Source organism: Cynocephalus volans, chromosome 4, assembly GCF_027409185.1.
Source record: "Cynocephalus volans isolate mCynVol1 chromosome 4, mCynVol1.pri, whole genome shotgun sequence".
NCBI classification, from domain to species: domain Eukaryota; kingdom Metazoa; phylum Chordata; class Mammalia; order Dermoptera; family Cynocephalidae; genus Cynocephalus; species Cynocephalus volans.
In genome coordinates, this window is record NC_084463.1 from 119,769,340 (window position 1) to 119,796,453 (window position 27,114).

Below are 27,114 nucleotides of genomic sequence, written 5' to 3' on the forward strand. Positions count from 1 at the left end.
CTCATCCACACCAAAGGATCTCATTCCGCTTAGATCCTGGAGTTTCACAGGAACAATTGCCTTGAACAATAGCCAGAAAACAAGTTCCACCAGTCTGGGCTTTTTGCAACTGAATGCAGCTGTCTGGCAGGGGGCATGGGGCCTGTAACTGGGCTTTGCTATGATTCTGGAGCAGAACTGGAAAATCAAGCAGGTAAGGCCTGGGTGCAGCTGGTGGTGGCTCTGCAGTGGGGATTTAGTCACCCAGCCAGAGGCAGAAAGAGGGGTGGGGGGCCGGCCTACACTGTCTCTGAGGACCGGAAGGTCTTTGGAGTTTGGGGGAGGATTAGGATCCTTGCTTTATGAAGAATGCGTTTCAGCACTGTAGTTTTAGTACCTTATCTCTGCTAACCGACTGTGGTTTTATTCGTGAGCAGAGAAGAACTAATATATATCCACAACCAGATTTTTTTTTTTTACAACATCATTAAGCATGTCTTTCCCTTGAATAAACAACATTATCTCACAGGGAGTCCATTTGAAAAGTATAGTGACCCTCCCTCCTGATCCTTCAGTAACTCCTCTTCTTGGAGTCTTCCTGAAAGCCAGGAAGTGTAAATCCTAGTGGAAAAATCTGTTTAATCATCCCCCAACCTTGGGATTCTGGTTTGCCTTTTTGCTTCATGAGAGATAAAGTTGTAAACATAATATCACATTAATTCAGGACTGTTACAGATTCCTGCTACTTCTAGATACCCAACTGGAAGAGCTCAATATTAAAATTTGTCTACATTAGATGTGGTTTCTCAGGGGTCCTGGTGAAGTCAGGTTTACCTTCTCAGTTCTATGGAATGCATGCTCCCCACAGCAAAGGAGTGAAACTGGAAGTGTGTGAAGCTGAAATAATTTATGATTCTTTCACCTGCATTTTTCATAGCAGATAGCTTGTATTTAGGCTGTTAAAATAGTGCTGTAAGCCCTCTGAGTGGCATTTGAATTCCTGACACAATGATGTCAGCATCTTTTGTAAGACCCTGAAACTGGATCTTCTGGTTTTATGGGCTTTTCCATTTTTGAATGGGTTTTTCGGTCACTTTTATAGAGGCTTTTCCCTTCACATCTGTACTTTTCCAAGAGGTAGTAGACAAAAAGTTGCGGCTTTGAGAGCCTTGATTCCTGTTAAAATGCTACATGTTGACCAAGATGATATCTCTTCTTGATACACTTGGTTGCTAACTGCAGATGGAGTTTCTTTTGTGATTAGGCTGGTTAGCAGACTGAGGTTTCAAAGCTGATAGGTATGTACCATATCTATGTGCCACTATATGTTTTATCTTTCTGACGAGCTGGAAGACTACATAGTGTCATTATACCCTAGTTGAAATTCCATTCTTCTGTTGAGCTCTGGGCCCTAAGCCTCTGTTTCATCCAGGGGAGAATGGGAGTGGGCTAATACATGTAATGTGCCCCGTACAGTGCCTGGCGTATTTAGTAAGACCGCTGTTGTGGCTGTAAATATCAGGCAAGATCGCATCCTATTTCTTTGTGGATAAATTGTTTGGACCTAAAAAGAAACTGAGACCCAATACATATACAGGGATTTGCTGAGCCAATATGATGACTGTAACCAGGGAGACATGTAGATCAGGTTGCTCTGAAAATCTGTTCTGAAGAGGGCCAGCGGAGCTTAACATTTTATAATCACAAGAATTGGGGAGGGCAAAGGAGAGAGAGAGAGAGAGAAAGCCCCACCTGATTATCAGGTTTTCTATTGTTTGTACATGACATAGATTTGGGATTGTTACTTGGTTACATCCTACATGCAGGGATCTAGGGTAAGGATAATAAGTATTCTAGGTTATTTTATGGCTTTCTGGTGTCATTATGGCTGCTTCTATGGTCTTATGACACGTGGACATGATTACTGACTTGTTCCAGATCTCCCAAGGTGCTATAATTTAGCTGACCTGGTCAGAGCAGATTCTTTTGGTTATCAGCAGCACGGTCTGATGAAGATTCTATTGTGCATTGGGTTGTAATGCCTCTATACCAGGGTTTGCAAACTCAAATTACAGGGCCAAGCAGGTAGCACCTGTGAGTAGAAAGGCTCCTGTGGGGATTGGTCAAATGGGAGAGCACACCCCTGTCTAAAATGGGCAGTTACTACTCAGGGCTAGCTAATTGTCTCATGCGCATACAATAATTTAAAAGACTTTGTGTGGGCTTTTAAAAATAATAATCTGAGAGATGAAATCAGCAATGCAGAAGCCCAGAGATTAGGAAATGGAGTTACCCGTTTGGCAGCTTTTACTGACTGGAAGGAGATGCTGCAGCGGGGACCCTCAGTGTTCACATTTGCCTTCGTACCAACTTTTCTCTGAGTTTAAACTCACAGGATGACAGTGAGAAAAGAAACTTTGGGATGGCTTAATCAAGCTCATTCTATATACAGAAGAGGAGACAGGCCTGGAGAGGAAGTGATTGGTCTGAATTATCACAGCGCGTAAATCTGGGGTAGTTCTGGGGAAGGCTGGGGTGAGGGCCTGGATCCCTGGCCTTTGCCAACTTTTTGCCTTGAAGGCAAGAAAAGTGTGGCAGAGTGTTGGTGGGCCTGGGCTTGGGGATGCTGCCACGCTATTTCCTTGTGCTGGGACTTGCCTGGTGGCTTTAGGAGATATTGGCGGCTGTAGAAATTATGTCTGGAACCAGTGCAGTTTTCACTTGGTGGCCTTTGCTCATCTTCCTATTTTACATTTCATTTGTGTCTGAGCTGTGTTCTTTTCTGTCACATCCACTGGATTTGCGGTCAAGGGCAGGGACAACTCTGAATCATCACTATATCCCCACTACCTCGCACAGTACCTGGCACATAAAGTGGCTGGCTGACTGGATGAGATGAATAAGTGAATTCAAGGCTCCTGGCTCAGGGTCCAGAAAGGCCGAGTTTATGAGTGTTGAAGAAAACCAGTAAATGTCTGATGAATTTCCTTCCACTCACCCATTGGCTAAAGATAAGTGAAGGTCCTTTTCCAATCTGATCACGTACAACTCCACTTATGCCATTATATGACTTGACCAATGTAGGATTTTCATTGAGTAGAGGAAAAGTTACATGGCTGTGATCTGGCTAGGAAATGATGCTTTTGTGTTGTTTGTTTTGATGAATCAAAGGAAGCATCTTGCCATTTCTCTAGACGTCTCAGCCAAAGAATTTGTCAGGCTTATCTATGGTACACTGTCTCGAAATTTTTTTTTTAAAAAAGTGGGAAAACTAGCCACGCTCTATGTACCATATCCCTTATAGTTTTCCTGGAGGAAGCCCTGCTTGTTTCCCAAGACTATCAGACACAATGTTGTCTCCACTAACATTTTTGGGGTAATTTTGGAGCAGCTTTGAAAGTCTTAAAATGTAGAGTGAAGGTGAATTGGAGTGGCAAAAACTGCTGAGGAGAGGAGATGCTGTTGTTGACCTAAAAGAAATTGAGGCCAAACATATAAAGCATAGGGTTTTTAGAGCCAATATCACAATTGCAACCTATGAAACACATAGGTCAGGTTGTCCTGAGAAATGTTCTCCAAGGGGGACCAGCACAGCTTAGCATTTTATAATCACAAGAAGGGGAAAGAGTCTGGAGAAAGAGTAGAGGACAGCCTCCCTTATCATTATATCAGATTTTCTATTGGTTGTACATGACGTATAGATTTGGGATTATTACTAGGTTACATCCTACAAGAAGCATTCTAGGTTAATTTATTACTTTTCTGCTGCTTTTAGATCTGCTTCTAAGTTAAAATAGTCTTACGATAACGTTTTCCAGGACATGAGATGTGACTCATCCCAGGTTTTCCAAGGCATTACAATTTAGCTGACCTGGTCAGAGCAGATTTTTTGTTATTATGTCTTGGGTTTGTTTATTTTTCTTATCATTCATGCAAAAATCATTCATTCATTCATTCAAAAAATGAACTCTGCTTTAATATTTTTTAAATGTCTGAAGGGTGCTTTTGTGCCCAAAAATAACTTCTTAGAGTTAATTAGGTTTTAATATTCAGTTTATTGAAGTTTTAATTTTTCAACCTAGACTTTCTTACAAATCTCATCTATAAATCAAATATATTTGTATAAGTCACTTCCACTTCTTATTAACTAGTACTTTATTAATTCAGATATAAAAGACAATTTACTGATATAATTAGTTCTGTTTGCAAATTGGATAATTAAATTTTCTTAAATATTTCAGATGGGCATTCATGAATTTAACATATCTGGTTTTCTTAAGCTCTTCAAATGTCTGACAGGTAGACTTACCTGCCAAATAAGCAAAATTTTTCTAAGCACTTAAACAACTTTTGCAAATCAAATACAGTTACAACTGTCATAAATATATTATCTTAAACATTTCAATTCTTTTTGCAATCTTCTTTTTAAATTTTTATTTAAAATTTAATTTAATCTTATTTATTTTAATTTCATTTTATTTATTTATTTTATTTTATTTATTTTTTGGCAGCTGGGCCAATATGGGGATGGGAACCTTTGACCCTGGTGTTACAACTAACATCAACTGAGCTCACCAGCCAGCCCTTTACAGTCTTAATCCATATTCTTAAATATTTCATCTTAAAAATATCAAGTCAAAAATTGATACTCATTTAAAGTTTAAATGACAAGACTTTTATCAGATTCTCTAAAATGCTATGTGGTCTTTTAAATGTTATGAAAACAGAGATTAACCCAGTGATCACAAAGCTTTAATCTTAAACTTAGTACTGATATTATGATTTACTTCATCATTTCTCTTCATCTTTTTAAACCTTTCTCAGGTTTTAAAACTGTATACTCTTAACTAAGGGTAGTAAGTTTATCATCTCAGGTGGGCTCAGGACCACCATGGGGTTTTTCTCAGTTGGATTCAAGACGAGGACACAGGAATAGTCAAATCATGTTCTAGAATGACATTTTAGAATGTTCCAGAGTCACAGCTGAATACACTGTAGTTTCTTCTGATGTGTCATTGGGGTCCCTGAGCCTCTTCACTGGAATTTTGTTTCACCACACAGTAAACACAAATCTTCTGGGTTTCTTTCAAGTGTCATTAGTAATCAGTTTTTGTAACCGCTTTCAACATTTATCACCTGATTTGGGTCAATGGACTTTTGTACCTCATCCCAGGTCGTACCTAATTTCTTTTACCACTTGATTGGATTCAAGTAATGTTCTCACTGCCTGAGTGAATTCTGTATGCTTTCCACATTTTTCCTGTCTGACTCTAAGCCAAATGTCTGGAGTCATTTTACAACAAATTGCAATTCCCCATTAGTTAGCACAAGTATATCAAGTGACAAAACCCAAGCAAACTAGTTTTGAGCAAAAGAAGGGAACCCATTACTTCTCACAGTTGGGTATTCCCAGGGGTGCTTCTGGCTGTAGATATGGCTGGATACTAGAGTTCAAATGGTGTCAAACGGAGCTGAGCCAGTGGCAGCTCTAGGCTTCGTTTGCATTTTTGCATTTTTTTGTGTTTCGTTCTTCTTAGGATCTCCTGTGTGGTCATCTAAGTTTGGGGAGTGCCACTTTGGGCAAGGTTAAAGAGATCATTACTGGACTTCCTCGCTGTGAAGATGTGCACAATCAATGTGAAGAGTACCCCACATTCCCTTGTTAGGGCAACATTATTATCCCAGAGCATTTCATGGACCTGGTTATCCTTAGAATACAAATTGGAATTTGCCGACCCAATCTTGGTGGCTCATAGCCATTTGTACCCTGAATTTGGGGGACAGGACAAGTTGGAACTAAGTGATTTTATGTCTGGATAGAATTGCCACTGTCCCAAAGATCCAAAAGTGAAGGACATATAGCTGGTTTTCTAAGTGCGGGGATAGCAATGGGGAATACAGAGGATGCCCTTGCTCAGTGTGGGCTTCCCTCAGTCTCACTGTCCCTTCATCCTCGTCATTAATTTCCCCCATGCCCACTCTCCTGTGGACTAGACCACTGTCATCCCCTCTTCTGGGGCGGCTCAGTTACAAGGACTTCCTATAAACTCAGGGTAAGCCCCCATGGCCTGGGCAGTGATGGGAAGAATCCTGTGTGCCACAAGTACCACAAGTACCACATGCCCCTCTGGAATAATATCTTGATGTTGAAAGGCCACAGGGGAAGAACAGGTACAATTTCAAAGCACAAAATCTGGGACTTAGACTCATGGGCATCTGTTCCTAACTTCCCTCCTTCCTCCCTGCCAGCCACGCTCCTGTCCCATCAGTTGCTTTTCTTCTTTATGGGATTGTAAGAAGTTTTAGATACGTTAAACTCCCAACCCCAAAAAGCAGATGCAGGAAAAGACTCATGGGATTTTCTTTTCATCGTGAGAGCACATTTGAGTCCTTTTCTATCTGTGATGTCATGCTTTCTCCCACAGAGCCTCAGATGGCTGCCAGCCTGGGTGAAACAGGCACAGAAGCTGTGACCTGTCAAAGAATTGAGAGGGGAGTACACTGGGCTTGGAATCCACTGCTGGTGGGGAGTTTGTATCAGAAACTTGCCCTGTCTCTCTTCCACATGTGAATTCAGCCAGGTGGTGTTTAATAAGCATATGCTGTGTCTCTGGAAATGGGGGTACGTGGCCCACAAAATGAGCTTGACATTGCCACAGCATTGCCCTCATGTTTCTCACAGCCTGTCACCTCATTATGAAACAAAGATAATGGCTACCCATAGGAGTGAGCATGAGAGTTGGTGAGCGTATGTCCAAGCTTCGAGTACCTGGCCTGTGACATGTGGTCAGCGAATGCCCGTTGTTGTTTTGAAAGGCAGCATGGGCCGAGCCCATGGCGCACTCGGGAGAGTGCAGCACTGGGAGTGCAGCGACGCTCCTGCCGTGGGTTCGGATCCTATATAGGATTGGCTGGTGCACTCACTGGCTGAGTGCCAGTCACGAAAAAGACAAAAAAAAAAAAAAAAAAAAGGCAGCATGATACAGACTGGAAGGAGCTCATATCCTGCAATTAGACAATTTTGCCTTTTAAACCCAGTTCCAACCTTGACTGAATGACATTGGTCAGGGTACTTATTCTCTCAGCCTTGATTTCTGCATTTGTAAAATGGGCAGGATAATACCTCCCTTGCAGGTGCGACATGAGGATTGGAGAAAGATGTAATAATATATTTAAAGTACCTGGCATGATGCCTGATTCATGGTAAGGACTTAATTATTATCACTAAGCAGGCCCCTGCATATATTTGGAAGTTAGGCCAGACCTTCATATAGAGAATTAACCAGAAAACCGTAAGAGTGTATGGAAGCAAATACAAATGTATGAGACTGTGTAGGAATTCAGAGTAGGGGATGATTTGGGTGGGCTGGAGTATTTGGAGAAGGCCTTAAAGGGAGTATTTGGAACAGGATGGAGGGCTGGGCAAAAAACGTGGAATTACATAGGTGGAGTTTGTCAAGACCACGGAGCTGCAGGACGCCCTGGACCCTTGTAAATCTGTCCTCAGTAAACTCCTTTTTGAGCCCTCACTTTTCCTGCGTTAGCCTCCCTGCTTGGGAACCACCTTCACACATTTCCCTTGCATTTCCATGGAATCCGCCAGGTTGGCTTTTGGAAGCCAAATAGGAGTGTTGAAGGGAAGGCGATGAAAGAAAACAGGTTTTCAGTAAGCCTTTATCTTCCTGCCTGATCAGCAGAGCTCAGGGTATAAAGGCAGGCATCTTGCAAGCTGGTGAAATAATCTAGAGCTTCTTTTGGGTTGGGTGTGTGTTGGGGATGGGTGTGCTCGTGGAGTTTGAAATCTCAGCCGCCCAGCATTTCTCAGGCTTCATGCTGCCCCTTTGCGGGGCTTTCAGCAGCAAGACACACTGTGGATGGCTGAGTGTAGAATAATGTGTGGTTAAATCAACACTTCAGGGTCAGACCTGCTGCTACTGGCTATGTGACCACGAACCAGTATGTCTGGCCTCCCAAGCCTTGGCTTGCTCCTGGGGAAGTGAGCCATGTCATGTCTGGTAGGTACTGAGGATTGACATAATGGAAAGCCATCTGACCTCGTGCAAGGCATCTCCCCTCTCTGTGCCTTAGTTTCTCCACCTGTACAATAGAAAAACAGTAATACTTTTCTTTCTACACTATACCATTTACAGCGTTATCACATTTACATTGGAGACCTACTTTATAGCCACCTCGACTTCTCACTCCTGTGAGTTTCAATCAGCAGTTATTTATTGAGCACCTGGTGTATACCTGCCTCCCCATAGGCAAACAAATGAGAAAATGTAACAGGGTGTGTGATAGAGTGTGTCAGGCTTGGTTCGTAGTGGGGTGGCCTTTCTGAGGAATTGTCACTTCAGCTGAGATCTGAAAGAGGAGGAGGCAGGGACAAGTGTCCAGGAAGAGGAATGACCAATGCAAAGCCTTGACGAGGACAGTCTTGGCCTAGAAGGGACAGAAGCCCATATGACCAGAGCCAGTGTGCAATGGAGAGGGGCTGCAAGACGGGACAGGAGAGGGAGTCCAGAGCAGAGGGCCCTGAGGGCCAGCGCCGGGACTTTGGACCTGAAGTACCTGAGAAGCAGTGGAGTGACAGAATTCAAACTACGTTTCCTAAAGCTCATTCCAACTGCTGTGAGGAGAATGGATTGTTAGGAAGCAGAAGTAAAAGAGCCCAGCTGGCCTATTAGCAGTAATCCAGGCAGTCAACCGCACCTTGAACTGTGGGATGGCAGTAGGGGTGAAGAGCTGCACACATTTGGGTATATTTTGCAAATAGAGTGATAGGATTGAGTGCTGGTTAAATGTGGTGGTGGTGTTGGGAGGTGTGAAGATGGTAAAGAGGAAAAAATTGAGAATCTCATTAGATTTGACTTGAGCAGCTCAGGGATGATCTCAGTTGGTTTGAGGGTTGGGAAGTAAGAAAACTCTATTATAGATGTATTCTGGGATATTATTAGAGTTCAAGCTACTAATAGAGTTGAGAGGTTTCTGCTGACTATTGCTGCTTTCCTTCCCTTGGCATTTCATTCCAGACAGAGTAGAGTCCAGAGAATTCATACTGCAGCTCTTTTGCCCACTATGACTCCCAGGGAGGGAACTGATATTGAATCTTTCCCTGCACACTTTCAGCTCTGGTCCCCAAACTTACTGCTCTTACTCTGCTGCTAGGCCTAGGAAGGAGCAGTTGTCTTTATAAAGTTCCCAAGGTGGTGAAGCTGGAGATGAGATAGGATGTGGGTAGTGGCTGTAGCTGCCTCTGCTCATGGAAGCATGCACAGTTTGGGGGGAGCTCTGTATCAGCCCCTTCACACAGGTGCCAAACCAAAACAGCAAGGGTAAATGGGTCTCAGGAAATGAGTCACATCCGAGGCAAAAGAACTTTGTCAGGGACCTCATGAGGCAGGCCGGGCCCTTTCGGGGATGGTGCGTGTTAGTCTGAGTTGCCAGCCTGAGCTGGGACAGTGTGAAGTTTTGGTACTCAGGATGTGTTTGTCTTGGCAGCTGGGATGACAGCAGCTCCGTCAGCAGCGGCATCAGTGACACCATAGACAACCTCAGCACCGATGACATCAACACCAGCTCCTCCATCAGCTCCTATGCCAACACACCTGCCTCATCTCGAAAAAACCTGGATGTGCAGGTAAGGAACATGGGCCCCCTAGGCTCTTGCAGAATCCCCACGTCGATAAGATGAGGCCCAACCTCCTGCCTCCTGTGTTCTCATTTCCCTGACTCTGGCCTCTACACAGGGATGGGGGCCAGGCAGCAGGCAGTGGACCTGGGAGTAGGGAGGCCTCGCCACTGTCACTGTTGTGGTCTTGGTGGAGTCACATGTCCTCCCAAGACATCAGTTTCATAATCTGTTTTAAAAAGTAGACAAACACGAAAGGATATTGGGCTCACTTGGCTCTTAGCCTATGGCGTGAGTCCCCTCTTTGCTGCAGTGAGCCACTGCTGTCCACAGGCGCATGTCTGATCCCTTGAGAGTGATGGGGTGGGAACAAAGAGAGCCTGAGCTTGACCAGGATGTCTTGACCCGAGGTTGTTAACTGTTGGTCTGTGGGTCATATCCCCCTGCCGATGTGTTTTAGTTGGCCCACAGTATTACTCTTCTTTTAAACTGGATTCCATTTCAAATTTTAAAAATCACCTTATTTTATATGAAAACATGATTCTGGTTTCTCTTGAAAAATAAGACACTGCTCCACATGGCAACAATTAACAGATGTCCAAGCGTCCACCCCCTTTATCACTCATGATCCAGTGTGCCGCAGCTGCTGCTGGCCAGATGCACTCTTTAAAATACCTGCCCGACCCCCAGGCACTCGAGTCTCCAACCCCTACTTTACACTCTCAAATTTTACATTTCACTCCCAGTGCAGTTCATGGCCCTCACAGCATTCCTTAGTGGCCAGCAGGGGTTGGTTCTAGTAAGCCCATTTTACTAGTGGACACATGAGGTGCCATCCTCATGGCTTGTCCCCAAGTTGGGACTGGCCAGCACAAGGAGTGGTCAACCATGGTGGTACTGGCATAGTGGGCTAGAACCTTTTTCATGATTGGTCCCTCCTACCAGTGGGGCTCGCTGTCTTGGGTGAACCCAAGGGAAATTCTGATGAGGACAAAGTCTCCTAGAGGGATCTTGGGGAGGGCAGAACTAACCCTGCCCCCTTCCTTCATTCCCTCCCTTCCATATCCTTTTCCTTTCTCAGCTATTTTTACTCTGTACAGATAGGAGCTGCTTTGGAAGTCTCTTGCTTTCAGAGGTATCTGTTCTTTGAGAATGGGGCTAAGAAAAACTGTGTCAGAGTGTGGGAGTGAGTCTGTCCCACAGAAATGTAAACGATGACTGCCTGATGAAATATATTAGGTGTTACCTCTGGGATTGCCTGTTACTTCTTGCCTGCTTTTTTTAGCCAGGATTTCTAATTATTGTTCGGGAGTGAGGGTGGGCTGTAGTGGTTGTTTTTTTTTTAAAAAAAAATAACACCCAAGTAACTGGAAGGAGGCACAAGGTAATGCCCTATATCTTGATCTGAGTGGTCATCACGTAAGTATGTTAATTTTGTAAAATGTATTCAAGCTGCATACTGAAGATTGTGCACTTTACTATATGAATGTTATACCTCAATAAACAAGTTTATTAAAAAACAAAAACAAAAACCCTAAGCACCACTGCCAGAGAGTGGTCACTGTTTAATCAGTGATTAGACAACTTAGAAACACCCAGCCAGCTTATGTCCCTGCCACCTACCATTTGTCTAGTGTCATACATATCCACCAGTTTTCCTTGTAGACACTAATTATTTTCCTGAGACCCATCCTGTATGCACAGTAACAACCACCAAGCTTGCAGACTGTCCTTAGTTATTGAGGTAGGGAATGAAGGAATTGATCCCCTGGGTCTGTGTATGCAGGAGGCAGGCAGGTTATCAGAGCTACCGCCAAAAGAGAGATCAGTGCATCCGTGAGGTCTCCCCTGTTTGCTTGAAGGTTGCTTGCAGGCTGCTTGCAGGCTTGCTCCTAAGATGCAGGTTGAGCCAGTAAAACACTGTGTTGGAAGAATCTCTCTGTCTCTGTTCATGGAGTTGGAGCCTATATTCCACACTCATACAGACTGACCATCTGGGATTTACAAAAGATTCCTATCTGGCACAGTTGAATTTGGTTAATGCCAAGGCAGCCCCCACCCACCCACCCCCACCTTTGACCAGCCAGTTCTTTTCTTTCATCTTGCAAATGTCACATCAAAAAAGGTTCAAGAATACTTGAACCTTTCTTTTGATCAGGGTCAGAAGTTATTTCAGGGGATGTAAAGGGTTTACTATTTGTTGGGTAGTTTCTTCCTATAAAACTAACTGAATTTAAAATATTAAAATAAAAACTAAGAAAGTAGTAGGCCTTGGAGTGAAATAAATGCAGGCCTGCACCAATAGTTACTAAGATTTCTACTGCAGTGGTTTCTTTAAATAGATTTTAGTGACATTCCTTTTGTTCCTGTCCAGGGAGCATCTCAAAATATTTGAATCAGCATAATTCACAGCCTCCCATTCTCCTCCCCCACATCACTCTGAGGAATGCTAAGGGCCATTACTCCTCTCTGAGCAGAGCAGGCACCAGGAAGATATGCGCTTCACCCTTCCCCAGGGCTGCTCCTCCTGTGCCGTGGCTCAACCAGGCTCCCGGCACAGCCCTGTTTGCCCTGGGTGAGTGGGCAGTACACCGTCTGCCAGGCAAGACCTGGGAGCAGGAAGTGGCTCAACGTGTCCATCAGGAAAGCAGGTTGAGGACAGGTTGCCTGCCTAGGTTTTCCTATTTGAAAAGCCTCTGAGGAACAGCTAAAAGGAAATACATCTAGGGAACAGGAAGGTGATTGTCTGGAAAACCTAAGGAGCAGCCTTGGGTAGCTGATTGAAAGAGGAGGTGGTGGATAACGGAGGAGTGATTGATCACTGGGAGTGGAGGTTCCTTTGTCTGTGAGGGGCTCCATTTCTGCAGGGATGCTGAGGGGTGCCCTCCACAGGGCACACATACCCAGCTGCCCAGCATCAGGCCTCTGTGCTCACTTCTCCTCAGGTGCTGGGCAGAGGATCCTCTGCTTGAGGCCTGAGAGCCTCTCCACTGACTTCCAAAAGCTGGTGAATTCAGCTGGGTGGCCAAACTAGACTGTGGTGTCAGGGGGAAGGTATGGACTTTGAGGTCAGGTGGTCTTGGATTGGGCCCCTCCCTCTGGGACATCCTTGGATAAGCTAATCAGCCTCTCTGAGCCTCTGCCCCCTCATTCATAAAATAACTGTAATTAGTCCTATCTTGAAGGGTGAGTGTGAGAGTGACTTGAAAATACTTTATCTGAACATGTTCCTGTCAGTGCCTGAGACTTGACAGTTCCTCTAAGGTTTCTCCCCCTCTCCCTCTCTCCTCCTGTCTCCCTGTCTCCCTTCTTCCCTCCTCTGGATTACTTTGTCCCTCTGCCTCACTCCTCCTTTCATGTCAGTAACTAAAAGTTAATTGTGTTCTTAATATATTTTCTTTGTAGTTTCAAAGCAATTCCTCTTACATTTTGCAGCGTTTTATTTTGGGGGCAGTGTGTTGGTGGCAGAGGGCTTAAACAAACACACATCACTCCCCCACATATGCATCTATGCATTCAAGTCCTTGACCATTCGGTATTTTCCTTGGTTCTGTGGAAGGCACCATTCCAGGGTGCTAAGGTGCAAAGAAACATACGTCAAGATTTCCTCTCATTTCCAATGCCTATGAAATTTTTAATAAAATATACTTAGGAAAAAAAATCCAGTTTGTTTTTTGCTACTTAAGGAAATAAAATTTTGAATTATGTGTTAAGGATTCCTATCCTGTGTGGTCTTGAATGACCGCAGAGATCTCTGAGTGTCCTCTGGACGTTGGTGTGGATGTAGAGATAGGGTTTGTCTGGGGGCACAGAGGGGTATCCCATCTGCCCTCCTGCTGGGAGCTGCTGCTTCTGACTCTGGGCAAGTTACTTTTTCTCTTCAAACCTGTATGTTCCTGATCTATAAAAAGTGAATTATAATAAATCCTCAGAGGATAAGATGAGCTAAGAATGTATGTAGAGGGCCACAGTGCTTGGCATGATAAATGGCAGGTGGTTATGCTGATGCCAATATTATTTCTGTTATTAGTGGAGCCCAAGTGTTAGCCAGTTCAGCAGCTAGATCTGCAAGGGGGAATGAGGAGGGAGTATCTCTGTCCTCTAGAGGCTTGTGGCCAGTAGCAGGAAAGACAGGTACCCTGTTCACCCTAATGCAAGATAGAAATGGGATAGATACTAAAGATGGACACCAGCGTGTAGAGATTGTCAGAGGCGAGAGAGTTGGTGATGAAGAGAACTTCTGTTTGTTGAGTCCCTCCATGTTTAGTTCATTGGGTCCACCATCAGCTCTCTAAGAGACTTATTTATCATCATCCCTGTTTTATACACAAGGTACCAATCGCAGAGAAGGGAAGCAACTCCCTCCAGGGTCACCCAGCAAACGAGTGGCAGCAACCAGTGCTTGAACTCAAGTGTTCAGCCTGGGCTCCCCACGTCATGCCAAGCTTCCCGCTGCCCAGGCCTCCCCTTGGTTCTACCCTCCTGCTCTCAGCAGCTTGGCCCCTGGCTGAGTCCCCTTATGTATAGCTTATTTCTCCACCTTTCCACTTGGATGTGGAATGATTAAGTAGACTTCCAAGTAGGGGCAATAAGAAAATCCTTCAGAAAGGAGGTGCCCCGGAGATGGGAATGTTGGGGAAGGCACTGAGAGGAAGGGAGGGCAGCAGTCTGTGGATATCCCATGTGGACGCCCTGCTAGCCCTGCTGTTGGAAGCTCTGGGAACAGAGAGGGTGAGACTTACTCCTTCTTTAATCCTAAGGGGTGCCACCACATGGGCTGGTACATAGCTCAGTAAGGATTTGCTCAGGAGATGTGAACTCAAAGCCAATAGTGTCCCAGAGCAAATGCCTAACTGTTCAGAATAGAGCTGGGAAGGCTACCACTTCAGACCAAGCTGGAGAGTGTGATGGTTGGATGATTGTCCTTTGAGACGGAAAGAGTCAAGCCACGGTCCTGGGCCAGGGACCATGCACATTCTCTGCCATCAGTGGAATTTGGAGTTCTGTGGGCCTCATTCAGAGGCTGGGCTGGAGCTGCTCTAGGGTTGGGCCTGGGGAGCAACCAGCCATCCACCCTTCCACTATGGAAGGAGAATCTGTTGGGTATAGCTACTATGTTAGGTGCAGCTACTATGTTAGGTGCTACTAGGTATACAGAAATGTGTCATATCCCTGACTTATCCTCAAGGAAGGCAGCATGGCATACAGTTAAAATGTGGGCTCTGCAGTTAGACTCCCTCGAGTCCCTGCATCTCTACTTCCTCCCCGTATGATCTTGGGTCGTTTTCTTTGCCACCTTTTGTCTCGGTTTTTTCATGTAACACTGAGAATATTAACCATAGCTTCCTCACAGGTTTTTGATAAGGATTAAATTAATGATGCATGTAAAGCACTTTAGCTCAATGCCAGGCATGTAGCAGGTGCTCAATAAATTTTAGTTGTTGTTACTACTACTTTTATTAGCACCATTCCAATTTGACTGGGTGAAATAGGTATAGGAACATTAAATGAATAGATAATGAAGTAACCCAGGATATGGCATGTGCTAAATTTTCAGTACCTCTTAGAGCGTGTTAGTATATGTTAGAATGTACTTGAATGTAAGCTTCATGGGGTTAACGATTTGCATTTGTTTGCAGTATTTCCAGTGCAAATAAGCTTGCTTGGCACATAGTGGAATTCAATAAATATTTGTAGAGTGACTGTTTCCAAAGCCAAGCTCTTTCCTGCCTCAGGGCCTTTGCACATGCAATCCCCTCTTCCTGGCATGCTCTATGCTAAACTCTTCTCTTACTAAAGTTTCATCTCATTCTTTAGGGCACTTCTTCAAAAGGCCTTATCTGGCCACCCATCCCAATCATCATAATCTAAGTTAGGTCAGTGTCTGTATTTCTCTCTCAGACTCCTTGTCCTTTTCCTTGTAATAGTTTTCATAATTCCCAATTATGTATCTATTTGCATTTATTTGTTTAGTTAACCTCTGCTTCCTTCACTGGATCGTAAACCCCACAAGGGGTGGGAATCAGTCTTACAGATTCTCAGACCCTCCGTGATGCCTGGCAAACAGCCAGCATTGAATAAATTCTGGCCAAATTTATGTATGAATGTCCTGGAAGCGTTTAGAGGAAGCAAACACTGGGCTGAGGTAATGGGACAGGGAGTGGGTAACTTTGGTGTCCACTCGTCTGTAAAGTTGAGATAAAGACAATAAATACTACTTACCTACATACCCTCCTTGACCAGATGGTGGCCGGGATCAGGTGAGATAATTGTGTTCACGTGTGTTGTAGCTTGAAGAGCATGTATTCATTTGTTCATTCATCTACTCATCAAGCCTGACTGAGTGTCTGCTCTTTGTCCCCTGCCAGAATTAAATGCTGAGCTTCTCACAGTTGGGCAGTGTATTTTGTCCTCCTACCTCTGGTGCCTCGTCCCTAGCTGGAACTCAGCCTGTGTTTGGGGAATGACCAAACAAACGAAGGCACTCGTAAGGTGGCTGTGACGGACAAGTGAAATTCTAAAGGAAAAAAGGGGCTGCAGGGAGGGAAAGGCAAATAAACTTGGGCTGCTTGTCTGTATTTTGCGTTTGTCCCTATTGGCCATTGTGTCTTCGGAAGCAGGCATTTGTACCCCTCTTGGATGGCAGGCACTAGGCCAGGTTCTTGCCAGGTGTTCACTTTAATTTCCCACCTTGTGGATGGTGCCCTCTCCGTATCTTAGTGCAGCCACCCCGAAGGTGTTGCCATCCTCCTTCCCTGGTCAAGGTGCCACTTCTCCCTCCTGGTGTCCTCGAACTGGCCTCAAACCCCAGGGAGTCCTCCAAAGCATTCACGTTAGCTTTCTGCCTTTTTGCTGCAGCAGATCATTAACATCACACTTCTGTCCCCTCCTGGGTTCTGTGGTCAGCAGGTCAGGGCTCTTCCAAAGAAAGCTGGCTAATTGTATCCCTTGTCTAAACAAAATCCCACAAGGGGAGCAGAGCAGGGGCATATAAATGAAGCTGAAGTGGGAGCAGGCACCACTCGCTTTTAGCATGTGAGGGAAGAGCCTCTGGAGGATTTTGTTTCCTCTCTGCTCTTGGCTCACCCCGATGCCAGCGGAACTAGCAGCCACCCTCGCTCACTCTCTCGGTGTGTTAGACTGCGGTGCTGTGCTAGATCCTAGGATCTCGCTGCCAGTGAGCGAGAGGGAGACACGGAACAAAGGCAAGCGGACTGGGAGGCTGATGCTGGTTAGGCATCCAGCACAGAGTTAGAGGAGGCTTGTCCGAGGGGCAGAGAGTTGGTGGCTAAATTCCTACCGCATCTCCATCTACTCTGCTGGTTCGCCTCCCTAGGGTTCTTTCTCTTTTTTTTTCCCCTGGCCCCTTCTACTCTCCCTCACTCCCTTCTCAGGATACATTTATATACTTACCTTAGACCAAAAAAAAAAAAAAAAAAAAAAAAAATCAGGCTTTCTAAACAAGATAACCAGAGTACAAAAGTCCAAACATTTTAAAAGTAATTATTGATTATTTTTCCCTTAAGTCACCCAGTGTATTGGCATTTTTGCCTTTGAAGTGAAGGGCTCCCTAGCCTGGGATTTGGGGAGGACTAATTCAGGGAGTCTCTGTCCACAGACTGATGCTGAGAAACACTCACAGGTGGAGAGGAATTCCTTGTGGTCTGGTGATGACGTCAAGAAATCAGATGGAGGGTCAGACAGCGGCATAAAGATGGAGCCAGGTTCCAAGTGGAGGCGGAATCCTTCTGATGTGTCTGACGAGTCCGACAAAAGCACGTCAGGCAAGAAGAATTCTGTCATCTCCCAGACAGGCTCCTGGAGGCGAGGCATGACAGCTCAGGTGGGCATCACCATGCCGAGGACCAAGCCATCTGCCCCAGCAGGCACTCTGAAGACCCCAGGAACTGGTGAGTAAGGGACCAGCACCGTCTTGCATCCACGGTTGTAAATTTGAAAGCCAAAACCATAGTAACTTTAGCAAGGACTTGACGTTATGTATTTCTTCTTAGGGTTTATGCTCTGCTAACAATCTGCTTTCATAAAGGTTTACCTCCCTACCTTTTTCTAAGTGGAAATACGTAAGTATGAGAGCCTCTTACACTCTGAAGATGGTTCAACTGCTGAGATGTATTGAATTGGTTTAACTGTACACTGGGTAAGCGTTAACGCACCCAGCTCAAGCTATTTGCGGCACGCGTTTACAAGCTGTTGGTATGTTGACTTGATGTTGTCCATGATTTAGGGGATGTGTGTAAACAAGGGTGTGGGTATCCCCTGGAAACTTTAGGGATGGCCTTTTAATGGACAGAGGGTGAAAGGTCAGTAAAAGGCAGGGTCTTTTTTCTTCCAGACATATCAGTGACTGGCTGTCTTTGCTTTATCCTGATTAAATTTAGACTGCTTTGCAAATGTGTGAAATCACTGACATCTCTTAAAAGGCTCACGGTGACAGTCATAGACTAGATTATCTTTATAAAAAGCTCCTTCCTCTGCCTCCCAAGGGTACTGCTTTCCCTGTGGGAAAAATGAACCAGTTCTTCAGTGGAGCGGAGCATCTTAAACAGACTAGCTGGATAAGCTGGGTTCTTGGTTTACAGCCTAATCTTGCTGATTTCTGTCTTAGGAAAAACAGACGATGCAAAGGTGTCTGAGAAAGGAAGGCTTTCTCCCAAAGCCTCCCAGGTGAAGCGCTCCCCATCAGATGCAGGCCGTAGCAGTGGTGATGAATCCAAGAAGCCCCTCCCCAGCAGCTCCAGGACACCCACTGCTAATGCCAACAGCTTTGGGTTCAAGAAGCAGAGTGGTTCGGCTGCTGGTCTGGCCATGATCACAGCCAGTGGGGCCACTGTCACCAGCAGGTCAGCCACACTGGGCAAAATCCCAAAGTCGTCTGCACTCGTCGGGCGGTCCACTGGTCGGAAGACGAGCATGGATGGAGCTCAGAATCAGGATGATGGGTATCTGTCTCTCAGCTCCCGGACAAACTTGCAGTACCGGAGTTTGCCGAGGCCCAGTAAGTCCAACAGCCGGAATGGGGCTGGGAACAGGTCCAGTACCAGCAGCATAGATTCCAACATCAGCAGCAAGTCAGCAGGCCTGCCGGTGCCCAAGCTGAGGGAGCCTTCCAAAACAGCCCTTGGCAGCTCTCTGCCCGGTCTGGTCAACCAGACAGATAAGGAGAAAGGCATCTCATCAGACAATGAGAGCGTGGCCTCCTGTAACTCAGTGAAAGTGAACCCAGCAGCCCAGCCTGTGTCCAGCTCAGCTCAGGCCACTCTGCAGCCGGGGGCCAAGTACCCAGATGTGGCCTCTCCCACACTCCGCAGGTAAGTGGGTAAATACATGGAACTGAGCAGAACTGGCATACTTGGAATGGCATCTCTGATTAATAACTTCCTGTTTCTTAGTTTAAGCAGCCTCTCTTTTTCTCCACTTCAGTCCTTGGGTAGAGCCGTTTGGTCAGATCCTACCAATTTTGTAGTTGACTTTTTGTTTTGCAATGTTGGGTTGAAAAACAAGCTTCTGGAATCGGTCATCCTGGGTTTAAATCCTAGGTTCATTTTAACTAGCTGCCATGTAACCTTTGTTAACAATTTTGCCTCAGTTTTCTCACCTGTAAAATGGGGATAATGATACTTTCAGCGTTCTTGTGAAAATTAATTTTTTGTAGCCAGGTCTGGCCATAGTAAGTACTCAGCAAAAGTTAGCTACCATCCGACATGAGGTCTTGATACATCCTTAGACTTATGTGGTTAGCTCAGATGAAATAGATAATTGTATCTTGTCTTGGTAGTTCTGTGACTGAGCTTCCTGATTATGGCAGGTGGTGATCTTGGCCAGATCCCTTTCTCATTTTTATACTATGTGCTTAATTCCAAGTTAGACTGAAATTATAGCTTTCTTTAAAAAACAAAAAACCTCTTAAAGCAGAAGTATTTCTGAAAAGGAGAAATTGATTTCCTACTATTCTTAAAAAGACATTTTCTCACATTTCCACACTGGGTAGAAGCTCTTAATGTAAAAATATTATCTGCTGTTTTTTTAAGTTTCTTTTAAAGGTATACAACTTTTCCCTGTTCGTGTTATCTCATAATAACCACTGGACCATCCTCAAACTGCACCCATATAGTTTAGAGTTCATGTTACCTTTCAAAAAAAAGTCCTTGTCATAAGAAAGAGTAAGTCCCAAGGATAGAAAATTAAGCAGTGAAAAAATATAAATTACATGCACATGTACATATTTGGGGATGAACTGGAATGTTTGAAGAGACTTCAGAAGAAGCATTCCACATGAAAGGTATAATGAAACAGTTCACTGTTCTTTGTCTAGACTTGATTATTAGAATTTCAGTAATGGCTCTTTTTTTTCAGGGGGAAGGTTCTATTGGGTTGCTCTTTGTTGTTTTAACAGATTGCCTTGTAAATGAAAATTTTCTCTGCTCCTTGCCTCAAGTATTGTATGTAATATTTGCTCTTTGGTATTATAGATTTCCTTTAGTAACTACAAAGGCATTTTACTAGACCCATAGGCTACTGTAATAGAATACTTGAAAATGCATGCAGGTTGCTCCTTCGGCTCTGCATTGAGCACTTTTCAGCCAATTCCTGGTAAATTACATTTTTCCTAAATCGTTAAGGTGTTCTCAGTTCTCTGTGTGCACTGGTACATAGAAATCTTAGGTAAAGTGTGAAAGATAACCCTTCCAATGATTTGAAGGACTAGCAGACAAAAAGATGAGGAGCCATGCATAGAAGTCAGAAAAAGGTGAATCTGATCTTGGTTTTCTAACAATTGGAAGTGCTTGGCATTGAAGCCAGTTACCCTTTGAGGTAGTAAGGTCCCTGTCACTGGAAGTATGTAAGCATCCTAAAGCCAAGATTCTACAATAGGATATTTCATTCCCTGGTTTTCACCAGGTGAAAAGTGTTTCTACTCTGTCACCAGAAACTGTAGTAAGGATTGATTGACTGACTGATTACTTGTTTGTATTTACGATAACTAAGATTTGTAGGATTCTTTGGAGAGGGAAGAGATCAGACTGACACCACTTTGGATAGCTGGGTGCAAGGCAGTCTGCCAATCATCTTATGTTGTGGTTTTGTCCCTTTTCAGAGGTACTTACTCCACATGGGTTTTAGTGGGTGGATTAAAGCCCTTGTGCTACTGGAATATAGACCACCCTCTGACTCTAAGACAGTTACCACCGTTCTACCAGAGAGCTCTCTGCTAGTGGAAGAGGGGCACATTTGTGCCATTCGCTGTAGTCTGATGGCACATTTTTTATCATGAGCAGGGGGAAATGACATGGAATGGCATTTTGATGTATCTGTCATAGAGACACAGTTCATAACAAGTGTATCTGGTCTAGTGTCTTGTGAACCTGCAAGATTTCTATGTATGTCATTGGATAAATCAAGCCCTCTGGCCACAAAAGGCACATCTTTCAGGCTAGTCTTTCCATTGAGGATAAATCTGTAAAGATACTTTTCCCAGGCCCCATCCAGATCTAGACTCATGTTCTTGGTTCTGTGTGATGTGCTCAGAGATCAAAGAAACCAAATCCCTTGGAGTTGAGCTGTCATAAACTGAGTGTCTACTTTGTGCCTGGGGTCATGGATACAGAGACCATTAAGACAGCTCTTTCTTTGCCCTCTAGATGTTTCCTGAGCCAGGGCAATTTTCTAGTTAGTCTGTTTATAGAAAGAAAGGGAAGCAAGACCTTAGAGCAGTGTGACCTGTAGAAAATCATTCCCCATCGCCCTTTGGCTCAGATAGAGCCAGAGTCTCAGTTGCATCTTGTGATACGCCAGTGTCCAGGCCGGCTTTTTCACACGGAGTGCCTTTAGCCATTACAGTAGGAATGACTGTGCCCCCCGCCTCGGGGATTCTCATCGTCTCCTGTGTCCCACCCTTCTGTAACAGCTCAGTGCCCCTTGGCACTGTGTGTTCAATCCACACAATGCTTTGTCTCTTCACAGACTCTTTGGTGGGAAGCCTACCAAGCAAGTGCCCATCGCCACAGCTGAAAACATGAAAAATTCAGTGGTCATCTCCAATCCTCATGCCACCATGACCCAGCAAGGTAACTTAGACTCCCCCTCAGGCAGTGGCGTCCTGAGCAGTGGGAGCAGCAGTCCTCTCTACAGTAAGAATGTGGACCTCAACCAGTCTCCTCTAGCCTCCAGCCCCAGCTCAGCCCACTCGGGCCCCTCCAACAGCCTCACCTGGGGCACTAATGCCAGCAGCTCCTCGGCAGTTAGCAAGGACGGCCTGGGCTTCCAGTCCGTCAGCAGCCTCCACACCAGCTGTGAGTCCATTGACATCTCCCTCGGCAGTGGAGGGGGGCTGAGCCACAACTCCTCCACCGGCCTGATTGCCTCCTCCAAGGACGACTCCCTGACTCCCTTTGTCAGAACCAACAGTGTGAAGACCACACTGTCAGAAAGGTTGGTGCTGTCCCTCCAGCTGCCTCTGTCTCTCAGAAAGACACCCTTCCAAAAGTAAAAGATTAGGTCAGGAATCTCAAATGTTGACCAACCTCTGCCTGTGGCATCTCTCTCTTTCTGATTGCTGCCGTCTTTCATGGGGAAGCCAGTGTGGGATGGAATTCAGCTTGGCTCTGCTTCCTATTATCTTCTTCTCTGTGGTTATTCTCGGTGCTAGGAGTTGCTGGAAGTCTTTTGGGGGCAGATTTGTGCTACCATTTGAAATGGCATTCCGCCTTTGAAATCCTTTCATTTTATTCTGTTTGTTCATTGACTGCTTCACTCCCCTCCCACTGTAATTGTGCAAGCCCAGTAGATGACCAGGCGCAGCCGTGGAGTGTGTGGTAGAGTGTTCTTGTAGCTGGGTAAATTTGTTTGGTTATCAAGGCCAACATCCTCCTGCTGAAGAGCTGCTGGCCGTAGTGATGGGAAATCAAGAAACTGAAAGTGTCTTCAGAGCCCTGGATTTCACTGCCGTAGAGATATGTGTCCAGTTTCTGCACATAGGAAAGAAAGCCAGGCTCAGCACTGGGAATGAGAAAAATGTCCTAATTATTGTATGTAACAACACCTCTCCTTTCTTTCGAGCTAATGTTCCTTCTCTTGTTTTCTACCTGCCTGAACTTCTAGCCCTCTCTCTTCCCCTGCTGCTAGCCCTAAGTTCTGCAGAAGTACTCTACCCAGGAAACAGGACAGGTAATGACATTACAGGCTGGGGACCCACCGCGCCTCTAGGTGGGCCTCCTCTCCCTTACGTTGTCAAGCCAGGTGTTTCGTGCGAGGCTGTTGGCCTGAGGCTTCTGCTTGTATTTGTGGCTGTAGTGTATTCTGTGACACCTAGACATGCCAGTGAGGGTCTGTTCCGCTGTCCACTAGAGCCCGGGGAGAGGTGGAGTTGGGTTGGCCTCTTCAATCTGGCTTGGAAAGGCAACATCAAACCCTGACACTTGATCTGGGGCGGCAGAAGCTCTCACTTGCATCTCCTGTGGCATGTTCCTGCTTCCCAGCTTCCCACCCTTTCTTCTCTCCCCTCCCCATCTTCCAAGCCCAGAAATGATCTACCACCCACTGTGCAGCCTGGCCCTCACCTATGCCTCCCTCTCTCCCACGCCCCATGAAGCTGGCTCTTCACTCTTTCAAAGTCCTGTGCTGCAGCTTGGCTCGTTATGTCTGCAGACTGTTGTGTCGTGTGTGCCCATTCCCCTGTAATGATAATGAAAATATGTGAAGACTTTACAAACAAAGAAGCTTGTGTTTGCCCCCAGCTGTGGGTGGGCCTCAAGATGGATATTGACCTTAAGTTTGTGGGGGAGCGATGGCTTGGCCAAACATAACAAACAGATGTTGTTTCATGCTAGAAAAAAAATAAATTAATGAAAATACTTTTCACCCCATCAACAGCAAAAACCTTGTTTTTTTTTCAGGCTCACAAACCAATCCTTTCAACCCTTGTTCTTTGGAAATCCAAATGCCTTGGCTTTATCAGCAGCAAGTTGTAACATGCCCTGACTCAGGCCCAGGGCTCAGCTCCTAGCTCCACCCAACAAGGACTGCAGAAATTGAGAGAGGGACCTGGAATTCACTTTGTTACAGATGAATTCCAAATATGCAGACTGCTGGCTTCTTGAAACCCTCCAACAAGTGCCTTCTCCCACTTGAAGTCATTACCAGTGGCATTTAGGGGGTGGGCCAGAGTTAGGGGTGCAGGGACGCTGGCTTCCCTCTCTCCGAGGAGCAGTGGTCGTGGTAGTAGAGAGATGGGCCCCGGGCGGCAGAAGGCAAGGCTCTGCTTTGACATGGGGCAGCCCCTGAGTGTTGCTTTGAACCTTCAGAAAAGGAGGAACAATTGGGGTTGAGTGACTCAGGCCTCCTGGTGACTTGGGGTAAAGTATGTGCTGGTGTCAGCTCAGACCATGGACTGGGTTTCTTTTGCCTTCTGTGGATGTGGATGTGTTGCATGCTGAGCTGGATAAGGGAGCATTCACTGGTGATGTGAGTCTCTTTCTCCAGGACCCACCCCGAGCCTTCCTCCCTTCGTGTTCCCTGCCTTCCCTGTGCTTCTCTGAAGTTCTTGTTTTTGTTTTAACTTTCCTACAGTGACCCGCACCTTGATAGAAACACTTTGCCTAAGAAAGGACTCAGGTATCTGTGTTTCCTCCTCGCATCCATGCCATCTGTTGTGGCTTTGGAGCTTGGCTGTGTGACTCTCTCATGGCTGGTGGGGGTGGGGGCTGGACTGGGGTCCCCGCTTTGGTCACCGCAGCAGGACCTTTTGGATGACAGCTCCTCGCGCACCCTCTTGTTCTCATCGCTCTCCATTTGTTGGCTTATTTGCTTGAGCTGGGGCTGTGCTTTTTCAGGCTTGATGTAGTAAAACCATCTCATGAGAAACATCCCTGGGCAAGCCCAAAGAGCAGCCACTGCTACTTCTGGGGCCAGTGGGTTTAATTGCTGAGCACTTCACCATGGCCATTCTGTTCACACGGCTGTCTTCCACGATCAAGGACATGACTTATAGCGTGCAAATTTGTTAGCTAGGACAAGAGCTAAGGCGGAGAGGAATATTTCCTTCAAATTTGAAAATATTTAACTTTTTTGGCCGATTAAAAATTGCTAAAGATAGATATTTTGCACTTGTCTAAATATTCTAATAAAAAATTGGGCCAGTATTCAATGCCCAATAAGATCATTTTTTGGTAAAAATAAAGAAAAGACTCCCAGGAAGGAATGGCCTTCCATCCCTAGTAAGTGGTAGCTTGGCCTCATTTTTGGTGCTAGTCCTGGTAACACAAGATGCTGTAAGTCACCGTTGCTCCCACTGTCTCCATCACTTTGCCAACACAGGAACTTCAGTTTGCTAACACCTCACCCATGATCTTACCGTCTTATGACTACAGCTGTCATCTCTCCTGCTTTCTAAACACCTCATTCTTTGTAGCATCGCCTTCACCCTGCACTAAGCATTAAGTGCTTCATATAAAATGGAACTTGGAATGAAATGTTTCATTGCTGTCATGTGTGTCTATAGTTAATAACCTGCGGCTCTTAAGACTGAGAGCATGTGAACAGTAACGTGAGGTAGGTATGATGCTTCCTTTAAATAGGAGCTCCGAGGAAAGCCAATTCTGAGAATCTAAGAAGGAAAGTATTAAAATCTCCCAACAGGCATCCTGTGGGACTTCAGCACTGTGGCCTTCAAGGGGGACTTGGCAAGGCCTTTTGGACTTCACAGTTTCCTTCATGCCTATCAGGGCCACTTGCCAGCAACCATGCTCAATGCTTAAATGATGGCCATTCTTAATATGTTTGACGTTGATACCCCACTATAGCCCCAAGAGGAAGCTAACCTCTAATTATTAACATTTTGAAATAATGTGTGTATTTCTGTAGCAGATCTTAAAATTCGTTTTTTAAAGATTCAAAATAGGAATATGTGACAGGCTATTTTCAGACAGTTGATGTGTCCTAGAAAGTTGTATGTCCATCAGCTATAGGGAAAACATTAAGGGAGAAACATTTCTGTATTCCTTTCCACTCCGACTCGCCCTTTCCAGACCATTCCCTCCTTCACACACATAATCAGTACTAATACATCAACAATCCCTTTTTAATTTAAAGCCAAAAGAAACCTTTTATTTACAATCAGTAGTTACTCCATAGTACATAAGTCCAAGGGTACTCTGGCCACTTGGGCACTTCAGAAATTCCAGAGATTGCCTGTGAGTATAATGAAAAGAGCATGGGTTTTGGAATCAAATAGACATGAATTGAAATCTCAGCTCAGTGACTCAGAACAGGGTCTTCACCTTCCCTGAATGTAAAATGAAATAGCAGTGGCATTGTGCAGTAGGTCTCCAAGGCTTTAGTGAAATAATGCCCATGAAGGCACATAGCACATTGTAGATGTTCATTAAATCATTACAAAATATGTTTCAGAGTAAATGAGAAGGGGAGTCACATGATTTCTGAAGATACTCTTGTTGGACCCAGTGATTTGGGGTTCTTTTAATTTTTTCGTGTTCCTTTCCCCCCCACCCCCCCACAGCAGGCCAGTACTGGGATCCGAACCCGTGACCTTAGGGATTATAAGGCTGTGCTCTAACCAACTGAGCTAACCAGCCAGCTGGGGTTCTTTTTGTAGAGACTTCTTTATGCTAGATTGCAGCAACTACTGTAAACATCAGTGTCCTCAGGCCTTCATGTCTGCTTCTAATATGCTGTGATTCATAGCTACTTATTTGCACTGTATAATGAAAATGCCATGAGTTATCTAATTAAAACTTCCCCAAAGCTCTAGCAGCAGCTCGTTTTGTTGCTTCAGTCCTGTCAAGGTGGGGGCTTTGACATGACACTGCCATGAATCAACATGTTACAGATACGCCCCGTGACGGCTCTTCTGAGCATTTACCAATCTTCTCCCCTTTATGTATTCCCTCCAAAGTGAAAGGAATTATAATTTTCCCCAAACGTGGCCAAGTAGCAAAAAGTATTTTGAGAATCTTCGTAAGTTTTGGGGTGTGTAGAGATCTGATTTTGTTTAAATCATCTTTGGATATATATTTTGTTTTTATATATTTATCAGCTCCTTGGAATTCAGTTTCATAGGTGCTATTTATAGTTAATTCTAGCATGATTTTTATCTGTCCAGGTATACTCCCACCTCCCAGCTTCGTACACAAGAAGACGCAAAAGAATGGTTACGGTCCCACTCTGCAGGAGGACTGCAGGACACTGCTGCCAATTCCCCTTTTTCCTCTGGCTCTAGCATAACTTCTCCCTCTGGAACAAGATTCAACTTTTCCCAGCTTGGTGAGTAGCCACTTGTCATTAGCTGTGTTGATCAGCTCTATAGGGCAGAGGTTATCTTGTGTTTTGAAATAGACATGTGGTCTTAGACATGTGGTCACATCGCTCCTGGTGTCTGATCAGCCTTCAGCAATGTAGTTCGATTACAGGAGATTGATAGCAAAAGAAATGGAGAAAATAGCAAAATTTTTGGTACTTTAATAATTTTC

At 45.0% G+C, this 27,114-nt stretch overlaps 1 protein-coding gene across 3 annotated transcripts in view; it reads left to right on the forward strand.

Annotated features, from left to right (window-relative positions):
- Positions 1 to 27,114, forward strand: part of NAV2 (neuron navigator 2) — a 288,936-nt gene that overhangs the window by 196,540 nt on the left and 65,282 nt on the right. For 2 of the 3 annotated variants that reach the window (XM_063095507.1, XM_063095509.1), the window contains exons 13-19: positions 9,481 to 9,619; positions 17,229 to 17,520; positions 18,237 to 18,939; positions 21,593 to 22,060; positions 22,730 to 22,795; positions 24,197 to 24,241; positions 26,748 to 26,908. In XM_063095507.1, the coding sequence (XP_062951577.1) occupies positions 9,481 to 9,619; positions 17,229 to 17,520; positions 18,237 to 18,939; positions 21,593 to 22,060; positions 22,730 to 22,795; positions 24,197 to 24,241; positions 26,748 to 26,908 (1,874 nt within the window). The remainder of the gene's footprint in view (positions 1 to 9,480; positions 9,620 to 17,228; positions 17,521 to 18,236; positions 18,940 to 21,592; positions 22,061 to 22,729; positions 22,796 to 24,196; positions 24,242 to 26,747; positions 26,909 to 27,114) is intronic. The other variant, XM_063095508.1, reaches the window with a different exon arrangement.